The sequence below is a fragment of the Anolis carolinensis genome, chromosome 2 (genome assembly GCF_035594765.1).
Source record: "Anolis carolinensis isolate JA03-04 chromosome 2, rAnoCar3.1.pri, whole genome shotgun sequence".
Taxonomy (NCBI): Eukaryota; Metazoa; Chordata; class Lepidosauria; order Squamata; family Dactyloidae; genus Anolis; species Anolis carolinensis.
In genome coordinates, this window is record NC_085842.1 from 202,152,154 (window position 1) to 202,165,253 (window position 13,100).

At 38.4% G+C, this 13,100-nt stretch overlaps 1 protein-coding gene across 3 annotated transcripts in view; it reads right to left on the minus strand.

Moving 5' to 3' along the window:
• gak (cyclin G associated kinase) overlaps nucleotides 1-13,100 on the minus strand; it is a 115,755-nt gene that overhangs the window by 84,423 nt on the left and 18,232 nt on the right. For all 3 annotated transcript variants that reach the window (XM_062971543.1, XM_062971542.1, XM_062971541.1), the window contains exon 2: nucleotides 2,053-2,114. In XM_062971543.1, coding sequence (XP_062827613.1) covers nucleotides 2,053-2,114 — 62 coding nt within the window. The remainder of the gene's footprint in view (nucleotides 1-2,052; nucleotides 2,115-13,100) is intronic.

The following is a 13,100-nucleotide window of genomic DNA, read 5'->3' on the forward strand; positions in this document are numbered from 1 at the left end:
AGCAAGTTGATGAACTTACAACTGCTCTAATGTTTTTGCTAAATGTGACTTCTAGAGCTGATGAAGATACAAATCAGGAGACCTGTTTCAATGCCATTATTTCTCATGTTGGTAAATAAATTCTGAGATCAGACCCTAGAGGCATCAAAATGCAGTCTATTGTTCAGCGCTCTGGAACAGTCTGGTAAAGGTTTAACAGCTTGCAATTCATACAAAACAATTTGTGAAACAGCCACGACAAAAGCTTAACGGCTGTTCTGGGTTGCTCTGAAGCCAATTCGAGGAGAAGAAGAAGAAGACAGAAGCCTCATTTGGAAGGTTTCTCATCCATTTAATCACTGTCCTTATGCTATGGCTTCAGATGACTTTGCAAAAACATAAAATATCAAATGGAACGATCACAATGTGTCTGTGTGCCAGTAATGTACTAGTAAGAAAATGCCTTGCAGGCAATTCATCCAGCAGGAGAGTCCCATATGGGATACAGGCTTTGCTTTCTTCTCCAAGACAGAAGGAAAATATATGATCTATTCCTTCCAAAAGCCACAAATGCCAGTGAAAATAATGCCATGCCAAGGCAGTGGCTTCTTTATGATCAAGGCTCTTGCACTGTCTACCACTTCTTAAATTCCAGCTATTATTATAATAATTGTTATGTTTATTTATACCCTGTTTTTTCTCTCCACAAGGAGCAGAAGTACCCAGTAGCATTTGTTTATTTATTGCCATCACCCGATAGTGAGAATTCTGTGGCTGGCATATGGTACGTTAAAGAACGAATCAATGTATAAGTACAACGCATAAAGGCTAGCATTGCTCAATACGAAGGTGGTATCACATCAGCAGTTGGACATACTAGCATGTTAAAATTCAAAATTATCTTATGTATGTTAACTATTTGACTTTCAGAGTGCAAAGGATGTACAGTAAGCCTTCCACATTTTCTGGGCTACACACAGGACTATTGTGAAAGTGAAAAACTGTGAATAAAAACATGAGTTGGGGTTATTTTTAGCTGAGAGGACTTCTCAAGGAATTTCTAAGTCTTCAAGCACAACTGTATAGTCAATTTTCACTGGAAGTTGACCACAGACTCACACTGTAGAGGACCTAAAGATTCAGAGATATGTGTTCTTTCTAGAAATATCCAGGTCCTCCCACATGACTGGAGGAATTAGACCATAAAATCATTTGAATGACCTAGAGATTTTCACAAAAAACTTTTTAAATTGAATCTGTGAATAATAAAATTTGTAAAAAGTCAAAATGGTAAACATATTTCCAGTCTATCTCTTAGTATGCATTAGCAAGAATATTCTGAATGCTCATACATTACATTTGATACAGGTACTTTATGTGATGGAAAAAATATCCAAAAAAATGGTTTCTTGAATGTTGAGAAATTGTAATGAAATTTTTTGACTGATGATAATCCTTCACAGTTCAAGATTTATTCCAAGCAGTTTGCACATGAATTTTGGTGGGAAAAAATTAATTATTTTGTGTGGGAAACAGCATCTTCTGTGAAGAAATATTATCTTCTGTACAAAAATGCTATTTTGTGAACAAAAAAAATACACATGACTTACAGATAATATTTTTGCACAGCATTTTCGAAAATACTGCTGTAGCAAAAATATTATTTTCTCCGGGGAAAAACCACATTTGAAAATGTCTCATAACAAGTCTTGAACTACAGATAACCCTTACATACAAAAATCTTTTCTAGCCTAGTCTCTTCTTAGTCCTCCTGCCTCCAGCCAGCTAATATGCTCGGTCAGCTGGAGCTCCTAAGGCATTCTAAGGGTTTTAAGTCCAATGTACTCAGACAGCAATTGATTGGAAAAGGCTGGCCAACACTAACTTACAGTGACTTCTTTAACAATAAAATATAGCCACAAGCATTATTTCTGCAGAGATCTTGAAACCAAAAAAAGATACAGGTATTTCTTGACAAGTGGAACAAATTGGGTTTTTGATCAAGTTTTCGATGTTGGTTTTTCAATAATGAAAAGACATGAATCAAAATTCACAAAACAGAAAAAGATTTACCTTTAAAGCATAATCTTTGCCACTTCCAAGATCCTGAGCTTCATAAACAAAAGCAAAACCACCTAAGGGGAAGACAGATGACAGTGAAAATTAAGTACTGGTACACTTTTTGCAAATAAGCTAACAGAATATAAGAAAAAATGCCAGTCTAGAGTAAGTAGCCAAATGCACTGTGTCAAAAAGTATTTGAACAGTCGGCACTTGGTATCTACTGGCATTTGGTTCCAGGACATAGACATTGTGGATACCAAAATCTCAACTCTCATTATATACAATGGCATTGTAAAATGCTATTCCTTATATAAAAGGCTTCCTTTTGAATTTAAAAAAGTATTTTCAAGCAGATTACATTTGAGTGGATGTAGATAGCTGAATATTACAAAATACCCTTAATTCAAAGTCAGAACACAGTATTTAGCAAAAAGACAGGCCCTTGCACTGTTGATGCCTAGGAGTTAAAGAGATAATAGCAGAAAAGTTCTAACTACCACCCTGTTTGTGTTAATATTATGTGAACAGACTAATGTTTTTAACTTTCCATGCTGTTTTTTGATCCAGTTTATTTTATTTGGTGACATTTATATCACCTCCCTTTTCTCCAATGAGCTCAAAACAGCATTTATGGCTCTCTTTGCCTGCTCCATTTTACCCAGCGAGGTAAGTTGAGCTGAGAGCAACTAACCAAAGGTCATTCTGTGACTTTCATGGCTCTGTTGGAAGCTGGACTTTCTCAAGTCAGGTTCTATACTCTAAACCTCAGCACCATACTTGCTCTCCTAGAGTATGCCTGTTCTCAATGAAGGCATCAAGGGGAAATCATCAAAGAATTATTCCAGGTTATGTCAATCATGGCCTTTCAAGAAGAAAAAAGCAGCCTCACACAATCTTCAAGAATTTTTTTTACATTATGTCATTGTAAAGTAGGCGCCCCGATGGCAAAGTGTGTTAAAGCATTGCAGACTGAAAGGTCCCAGGTTCAAATCCCGGGAGCGGAGTGAGCACCCGCTGTTGCTCCAGCTTCTGCCAACCTAGCAGTTTGAAAACATGCCAATGTGAGTAGATCAATAGGTACCGCTCCGGCGGGAAGGTAACGGCGCTCCATGCAGTCATGCCGACCACATGACCTTGGAGGTGTCTACGGACAACACCGGCTCTTTGGCTTAGAAATGGAGATGAGCACCAACTCCCAGAGTCGGACATGACTGGACTTAATGTCAGGGGAAACTTTTACCTTTACCTTTAAAGCAGGAATAGGAATTGCACAGCCTGCCAGATACTACTGGACTGCAACTGCCAATAACCTTAGCACAGCCTTCGAAGAGGAGTGCTGTGAGATGCAGTTCAGCCCCACCTGGAAGGCTTTTATGTTAAAGACAGGGGTTCTTGTACAGGTTTCCCTGAAGCTTGTTTGTTGGGCATGAACTTCTTCTGAATCTGTGGCCAATAGAAGAGGAACATTGCTGTTATTCTAAGCGTCCTCTAATAATTTGGGCAGCAAGACCCTTTTGCAGGCCTATTAAAGATGCTACACGAAATGATAGCACAAACTACTACTCACAGGCAACCTACTGTGGACACACCACTGTGGAATCTGTTCCTAAAAACAGAAAGACCAAGAACCACAATTTTAAAGCAGGTTTCCATGAAACCCCCAGAGAAAGGTTTCTTATTCCATACGTTTATGGGAAGGGATGCCTAGAGTGTTCATAAGCACCATAATGTAAAATTTGGTACAGCCTGATAACTTAATCAACAGCAAAGCTGGAAGCAAGCACTGTATATACACATCATATTCAACACTAAAATATATTCCTTAGCTAAGCCTTGCTTTGTGGTATAGTTGACCAAAACAGTTGGCCACTATGGTTTTAAATATGCTATATGTCAACTGGTCAGTGGAAGCTACCATTTTTAAAATATGTCATGCAAACACCTAGTAAACTGTGCTTGAGAAGTGTGGGAAAGTTCATGAACAAGACTGACCAGGTATTACGGATTCTTATATCAGCCCATGATCTGTGTCCTTGGAAGTATTTCAGGCAGTTTAATGGCTTATTGCAAAACAGGCTGGAGCAGAAGCGTGTCCCCTGTTAACAGGAAACACTGCAGCTCTGAATCATAGAGTGAACTGGTTCCTTCACAAATTGCATGTTCTTCCTTAATCACAACATTGCATCATCAGTAACAGCAACCATCTGTCCCTGGACTCTCCTCGTGTTTTTGATTCATTAGTTGCCTACTGATCTGAAACCTAAAGGTGAAAATCTCACAGATTACATCTTCTCTGGTCAGATTTACATGTAGAGTACACATGTTAATTGTTTTTAGATTGCTGAAGATCTTGTTCCAATCAGGTTTAGAGGTGTAATTTAAACTGAAGTGGCTGGGCTGTCTTAGTATTTACTTAACATCTCATTTCAGTGCCCGGTTTTATATCAATTTGTTAATATTTTTATTTCACATACTGCAGCTTTTATTTTGTAATCTCTGTAAATACTTTTATAGAAATATGAGCTCTAGTCAAACAGCAGAAAGGGGTGGTAGAAAAGACTACACTATAGTGGATTTGTATGTAAGTGTGCATGCAATATTTTTATTCCTTTACTGTGATGAAAACCTCCCTATAAAATCGAAATTAAAAAACATATCAGTAAATTTGTAATTAACTTTCTACTTCTGGGAGTATGTCTTTCTACTTTTAATATGTAAAAAATCGTAATATGGCATCATAATTTGAAATCAAATTTGATGCCTTAAGCTGATCCAGTGACTCAAGAGGTAGTTCACACATGGATGCTTCTCACGGTAGTCAGAACTCCACATTTATAGGTTTGGCTTCTGCAGATTTAATTTTAATGTTTTCTCTAGAAATTTTTAGATCCTCTAGATCAACTTTTTGGTTGACTTACTCCAAAGTGACTTGCCTTTTTAAAAAATGGCCACATATCAAACCCCTGATGGGTTTCCTATAACCTCAATAAGAACATAAAGGCCATTCACATATTCAGCTGCCACCCTATGCACTCAATAACCAAGTTATCAGCATGCCTGTCTCAACATACATCTTTCCCACAATTCATACCCATATCTGCCATATCCCTTTGTTTGCCTTCTTTAAAAAAAGAGAGTCGTGAACTATACTTCAGCTTACTGAATTAAGCAAAAGTACCAAAGAAACATAACACAATAAAACTGCAATTTTAAAAAGCCTCTATTTTTTCACCCATACCCTAAGCACTAAATTCCTTGCTAGCCACTGGACTGCATTCACTCAAGCATTTTCTCACCACAAACTACAGTATACAGTAGAGTCTCACTTATCCAACATAAACGGGCAGAATGTTGGATAAGCGAATATGTTGGATAATAAGGAGGCATTAAGGAAAAGCATATTAAACATCAAATTAGGTTATGATTTTACAAATTAAGCACCAGAACATCATGTTATACAACAAATTTGACAGAAAAAGCAGTTCAGTACGCAGTAATGTTATGTTGTAATTACTGTATTTACAAATTTAGCACCAAAATATCACGATGTATTGAAAACATTGACTACAAATATGCGTTGGATAATCCAGAACGTTGGATAAGTGAGTGTTGGATAAGTGAGACTCTACTGTACTTGCCTGGCCAGATGAACGAACAGCAGGCCAAGAATCCAAAGCCAAATTAGCTAGGTTAACTGATTTGGAGAGTAAAAATCACAGAATAATTGTAATTAGCTGCTTAAGTAGGAGCTATGCCACAGCAAAAGATATCTGTGGGGCATCCTGTAAGCTTTTCCTAGTTTGACAGGATTCAATGTTTGTTTCAATAATACCATATATCCTCATGTAAAATTTGACTTTGTGTGTAAATCGAGGGCAGGTTTGAAAAATTATGAATTTTGATATGACCCATTGATAAGTTGAGGATAAGTTGGATAGGTTTTTTAAAATAACATGTAAAAAGCAAGCCAGAAGCAGAAAAATGGTATCCAAAAATATTGCTTCACATTATAACATCCGTGATCAGAAACGAGTCTGAATATTAGATACGTGAATATTTAATACCTCACCACAAAAGCCTATATTTGTTAAGGTTTGCTTCTAGTTTAGTCAGTATTTCAGAGATACATGGATAAAAATCTTACAAAAGTATTAGAAGAATGGAGGTATTCGTGTCTCAGGAAAACAGGACATTCAAGCCTGGGGATAAAAAAAAATGCCAGATCACAAAAATAATTTTGGGGTGTGGGGAGAGACTTATTTTGCAGCAGCAATCATTCTTCTACTAAAGAATGTATTCAGACAATCTGAGAAGCCTTTGTCCACTTAACACAGTAAAACAACTCAGAGCCTCACCTGAGATTCTGGTACTCTAAGGAGATAACTCTTCTGAGCTCTGGAACTAGTCAACTGTGCACCTATGTGCAAACCATGCGTGAAATGTAGTAGCCTTCATAAAACCCAGCAGTTTGACCTATGGGTTCCCTCTATTTTAGCCAAACCCACAGGGCCCATCAGTTAGTCTTCTGAGAACAACAATACTGGGATGGATGGTTACCTGTAAATTTAGTTCTGAGTACAAGTATATAAGTGTCTTCCTGCTTTTCAAATCCCACTCTTTCAGACATTTGAATTATATACATAACTTGTATATTTGACAAATGATCTGCTCTTTCGTCATGTTTGCGTAACACTTTTGCAGCTACATTGTGGAAAATACTGTATAAGTCATTTGTGGTGCATCTCTTCTATTAAAGAGTTCGCCCTTTACATTTCCAGGTTTAAGATTGGTGGAATTATTTGTGTATTATTATTATTATTATTATTATTATCATTATCATTATTATTATATTTATTATATTTATTTATACCTCAAAGAGGACTCAAAGCAGCTTATTTATTTATTTATTTACAGTATTTATATTCCGCCCTTCTCACCCCGAAGGGGACCCAGGACGGATCACATTACACACATAAGGCAAACATTCAATGCTTCGACATAGAACAAAGACAAAGACAAACACAGGCTCCGAGCTGGCCTCAAACTCATGACCTCTTGGTCAGAGTGATTGGTCTCAGCTGGCTGCAGCTGGCTGCTCACCAGCTTGCACCACAGCCCGGGCTTGACATAAAAGCATTAGCACAGAATTTAAAATATACAAATATACAAAAATTAAAACAGAATTATATACAAACAGCAGTTTAAAAAATCAGTTAAAATCCATCAAAACATATTAAAAGTTAAAAACTACAGCACTCCCTGAACTGATCTTAAACACTATCAGCTTTAAAAGCCTGCCTGAATAATAAGGTTTTAGCCTGCTGCCCAAAGGACAGCAGAGAAGGGGTCATTCTGGCTTCCCTGGGAAGAAGGGAGTTCCAGAGTTGAGGGGCAGCCACCGAGAAGGCCAGCCTGCTTTCTCGTTCCCACCAACCGAGCTTGGATGGACCTCTCCTGAAGATCTCAGGGCTCAGGCAGGTTCATACAAGGGGATGCGGTCAGCCAAACAGCCTGAACCTGAACCATCTAGCACTTTAAAGGTCATAACTAGCACTTCGAATTGTGCCCAGTAACAGACTGGCAGCCAATGGAGCTGCTTCAACAGGGGGTTGTCCGCTCCCTATAGCCAGCCTCATTTAGAAACCTGGCTGCAGATCTTTGGACCAGCTGAAGTTTCTGAGCACTCTTTAGAGGCAGCCCCATGTAGAGCGGATTTCAGTAATGAAACTAAGGCATGTACTACCATGGCCAGATCTGGCTTATCAAGGAACGGGCTCAGTTCGTGCACAAGTGTATAGCCTTCCAGAGCTGATCAGTTCACCATTTCCCCTCCAACCTCTTCCAAAACCATGGGAGGAGCATGACAGCAGGGACCCACTTTTTGAACAACTCTGGAAGCCTATGCACCAGATTCCTGCCAGAGTTGGCTGGTAAATGAGACTGCTACCCTGTGCCTCCAGCTTCTACAAAAGAGGTGAAGGGGGGAAGCAACCTGCTGTATCAACCAACCCTGGGAGGCAACCTCAACATTACTTCTCTAATAGAAACTTTAGTAGCAGAGGCAAAGCATCATATGGAAAGAATAGGGATCAGCTTCTATTAACTCTTTAATAGAGTCTTTAGCAAAGTTTTCATTCAAGCGACACAGACAGGTGCAATGAAACAACCAGATCATATAATCCTTGCAGAAATAAACAAAAAACTAATATTTTGAACCTTCTAGAGATCACCTGAAGACTTCTCCCAAATGACAAAATGGAATACTGGTTCCTTAAAAAACAAAATTTTAAACATTTCCCCAGCTTCCACTTTTCTCATGTTTTTCAACATGGTGGCCACATTTACAGATTTTCAATGTGTTGGGGTAGCTGGTGAGACAGCTTAGTTTTGCTATTCATATATGCTCAGCAAGGGACTCTACAGGTGCTGCTGTTTATTTTGCCTATTGTAAGCAGGCACACAAGACAACAATAGAATTAGCTGAAGAAAAATATTGAACTTTTCCCGGCTCAGCATTGTATTGTTTACTGCAGACATGCTTCTGTTAACGGACACAGAAAGACTGTCATACCTTCTTTTAACATCCTTCAAGTGCTGAGGATGTTTTAAAAAAAACCTGCAACTAGATAGAAGTCAATGAGGCCAAGCAACACCCAAGGGCACCAAAATACTTTGTAAGAAGGACCTTTTTGACAAAGATTTTCTTAACTGAGGAACACTGGTTCAATAATCAGCTTTGCGTGTTTAGAAGCAAGATCACAGTGAGGCTGAAAACAAACAGTGGTGTCCTGTTGCCTTTCATAGAAATTAAAGATTCAGTTACTTTTCAGTGAGTTGAGACAGGCATCTACATTGTTTCTGAACAAGTCCAAATCTATTTACTGCTCCAGTTCAAGTCCAGGTCTATTTACTTAGTTTCAAAATCAGGTTATCCATTCAACACTTTCCACAGGACACCTTTTCATGGCAAAATAACCTAAAAGAGGACAAACTACTAGTGAAAGGACATGAATTAATTATGAAAAGAAGTACTGCACCAACAACACCAGAATGGATATCTCTGCTGTTATTGATGACAGTAGGGGCTCATCATCCCACAAGACAATACTGGGATTTGCCAGGGAGCTTTCATACATGTGAAGAGATGTCAAAGTGGTCTTGCATGGGAGAAAGTCTCTGGCAATGGTGGGTAAAATCCCCTAGCCCAGGGCTTCTTAAACTTTTTCCAGACGCAACCCCTTTCTGCTTGAGAAATTTTTACATGACCCTGGGTATAAAAATATATATGATAAGTATGAAAAACCAAACCTTTACTGATAATACTTCAGCATTTGCAAGCTTGCTAAACAGGTTAATTTTCCTTTTTATGTAGTACAACTGAATCATATTCTAGACTGTAAACACTGCATGCTGTTGCTAACAGATTAGTGTAAATATCCAGGTGGCTTTCATAAACCTTTTGCATTTCCATGATCTCAGCATTGAGCAAAGAGAACCACATTTGGGATCAGGGACCCACAGTTTAAGAAGCAGTGCACTATCCAGCCACCCCTCACCTGTAATGTATACTTATATAATACGACAAAATGTTTGCATAAGCCATGTATCAAATAGATATGGCAATGTGGCATTCAATACAACCAGTTGATTTTAAAACTTTTGTCCCTAATAACGAATCCCTCATCCAGTTACACTTGTTTCAAATTAATATACAGTGATATCTTGACTTAAGAATTTAATTCATTCTGTGACTGTGTGCTTAACTCAAAATGCTCTTATCTCAAAGCAATTTTTCCCAGTGAAATGCATTGAAATATTATTAATCCATTCCAGCCCCTGAACACCCCCCTTTTTGTTGCATGATTTTAGATAAGAAAATGTACTTTATAAATAACAAATAATGTATAAATGCACATTCAAATGGAACAATAAAAAAGAAAGAACAACTTTAAAACAGTAGAGGCACAAAGTTGTGGCAAGGAAACACATTTGAGGCAACAAAATGTGTGTTGGCCAGTGTAACAGCAAGGCAAAAACTGAACATTCACATGGAACAATAACAAAAGAAAGATCAACTTTAAAATGGTAGAAGCACAAAGTTAGGGTAAAGAAGAACAAAGCACAAAGTGAAGAGACAGATGCATCACTTTCTTCATGCTGTACTCATTCCTGCCTTCCTCCCTCTCTTCATGAAGCCAAACATACCAGGAATAAAAACCACACAAAATCGACTAACCCAAAGTTCCACAAAGTGGATAAGAGCAAAGCGAACAGCAATGTCCCAAAGCAGTCAAGAGCAAAGAAGACAGAAATCTCCCAAAGCAGACAAGAGAACGAGGCATGGAGGCACAAAGATGCTCCCTTGAAACCCTAAAGCCCTGTACTCTTGCGGGGCTCTATCTGACACTGGCTCTTAACTCAAAATGCACTTAAGTTGGGATGCTCTTAAACTGAGGTTACACTATAGTGCTAAAAGTTGGATAAGCTGACAGGCGGCAGACTGCAGACCGATGGTTCTGCCCTGCAGCAAAGAGGACACAACCCCTCCCAGTTCCTGTTTACTACTCAGAGCTTCATGCTGCCTGCTTGCTCACCTTTGAGATCCTCCCTTTCTTCTCCTCTCTTTTCAACTCACACTATCATCCATGACTTTGGGGAAACAGATTTTTATCAAGCAGAAAGAAAAGATCCCTGGTTCATTCACCTGACTCTCAAACTACTGGCCTTTATGAAACCATGCCCTCAAGCTCCTTGGAATAACAGAAGCTTAACAAATAGCATACCAAACCTTACACGTGAAAGGAAATTAATTCAGCACGAGTAACTTCAAACAATCATAGTTTCTCGTGGGTCAGAGAGCTCCTATTAACCTTTCATCCAGCTTCGGTACTATTAATATAAAACCACCTTATATTCTTTAACTAACAGTGGTGTGCATATATCTAAAATAAAGACAAACAGAAAGCCAACCATTTAATTCCTATTAATCAGGTTAATACAATCACTAAGTATCTGAACTGAATTCAGACAAGAACCAGATTTTCTAGCTTAACACATATTTATTTCATTTTACAGACTAAAACAAAACTTCAAGAATAAAGAGGTTTTAAAAAACAACAACACCATATTTCTCATTGCATCTTTAACCACTGCATGCAAAGAGTTTCTTGTACCAAAATCTGGGGTTATTCTGTTGACAGCATTTTTCAAGCAAACTACAGGTTGGATAAATCTTTATCTGGAAATCAGAAATGCTCTAAAATCCAAAATTGTCCACATGAGTGACTGAGACCTTTGCCTTTGGATGATTTAAGGTTACGTGTACAGTATAAGTATTAATATTATTAATATTAATTAAATTAGAGTATTAATATAAATTAATTTCATGTTTTAACTTGGATTTAATCTGCATGATACCTTATTATGTATATGCAAACATTTTAAAATCCCCCCCAATCAAAATTCCTTCAGTTATGAACTATTATGGATAAGGAATAGTCAACCTGAAGTACTGCCTTTCTATTTTGCCAGAAAGGTTCGGATATTATACTCACAATTAAGTTTGAGATGCACAGTGTCATATTGGAAATAAAACTCTCATACAGTGAATGGGCTAATAAACTCAGAAAGCGAGAATATTACTCACAGATGATTGATGCAGGTATACCTTAGTTAATGAAATAGATTTATTCTTGGGCATTACTTCTTTAACAGAAACCACAAGACTGGAGTTAGAAATTATATGGAGAGCATGGGGTGAGGTACTACCCAAAAAAAAAAAAAAGAAGGAAGGAAGGAAGAGGAGGAGGAAGAAGAAGAGGAGGAGGAGAGCAGCTCAACATGCCTCAGCAAACATTTGTTAAAACTAATAATATGCACATGTGAAATGAAACTACCAGGCTGGATAAGGCTTGCATAAGTAAACAAAAATAATTTAAACCTTCTAAAGAGCACCTGAAATCTTTCTCTAAAAACATCCAGAGATGACTGTTGTTTTCCCAAGTTTCCAGCTTTCTTAAGGCTTCCATTTTGGTGGCCAAATTTATGTATCTATGCTTTTTAACATGCGCTTTCCTCTTTTCTCCTTCTGCTATTCATGCATGATCAGTAAAAGACTCTGGTGGCAGCTGCTATTTATCTTGCCTCTTGTTGCCAGGGACGTACACTAATGGGGGAATCCCATTCCTTTCCAGCTCAGGGTTTATTACACTGTTTACACATTACTGCCACCCAACAATGAAAGTCTGTTTCTCCAGCAGTCTTTTGTCATCCTGCCAATGCTGGTTAAAAAATCAAACCAAAATTCCAGCTAAACAGAGAACAAACAGTAAAAGGGTGGCTGGGTAGGTGTAAAAAGGAACATCTTTGACACGTATATTGTTAACTGAAATATGCCTTAACAATGAACTGTATATGCTCATGTATTGGTTTAGAATTTTTTGTCAAAGAATTGACCACAAAAAAAAAAAACGGACCATCTTATTCAGGGTTAATATGATTTCTGTATCTTAACTCTTATCAAAAAAGGAACAATCCACTTCTCTGAGTAGAGCAGCCAAAGGCAAGAGTTTAGGCCAGTGGTTCTCAACCTGTAGGTCCCCAGATGTTTTGGCCTTCAAGTCCCAGAAATCCCAACAGGTGGTAAACTGGCTGGGATTTCTGGGAGTTGTAGACCAAAATAGCTGGGCATCCATAGGTTGAGAACCACTAGTTTAGGCTATCCTGGGAGGGCTTAAAAGAAGCACTGATCTCCTCTAGTCAAACTGTGGTTGGACTTTCTGGCTTTTTTGAATGCCCGGGCCCTTTGATGGTGGTGATAGCCCTTTGGCACTTCCCCTCAAAACAGCACCAAATGAGCAGTGGGGGCTATGGTTCTGTTAGCTTAACACTGTTCCTCAACCAAAGAAGAAACCATCTCCGGGTGGCAAACTGCTCTTGATAACTGGGCAAAAAAAGGGCAGCAAAGGTGCCTGCAGCTACGGAGGCAGCAATGGCATGTTGCCCTCTTTACAGAATGATCCTCAACTTATCTACAGATGAAGACATCTGCCTTACGC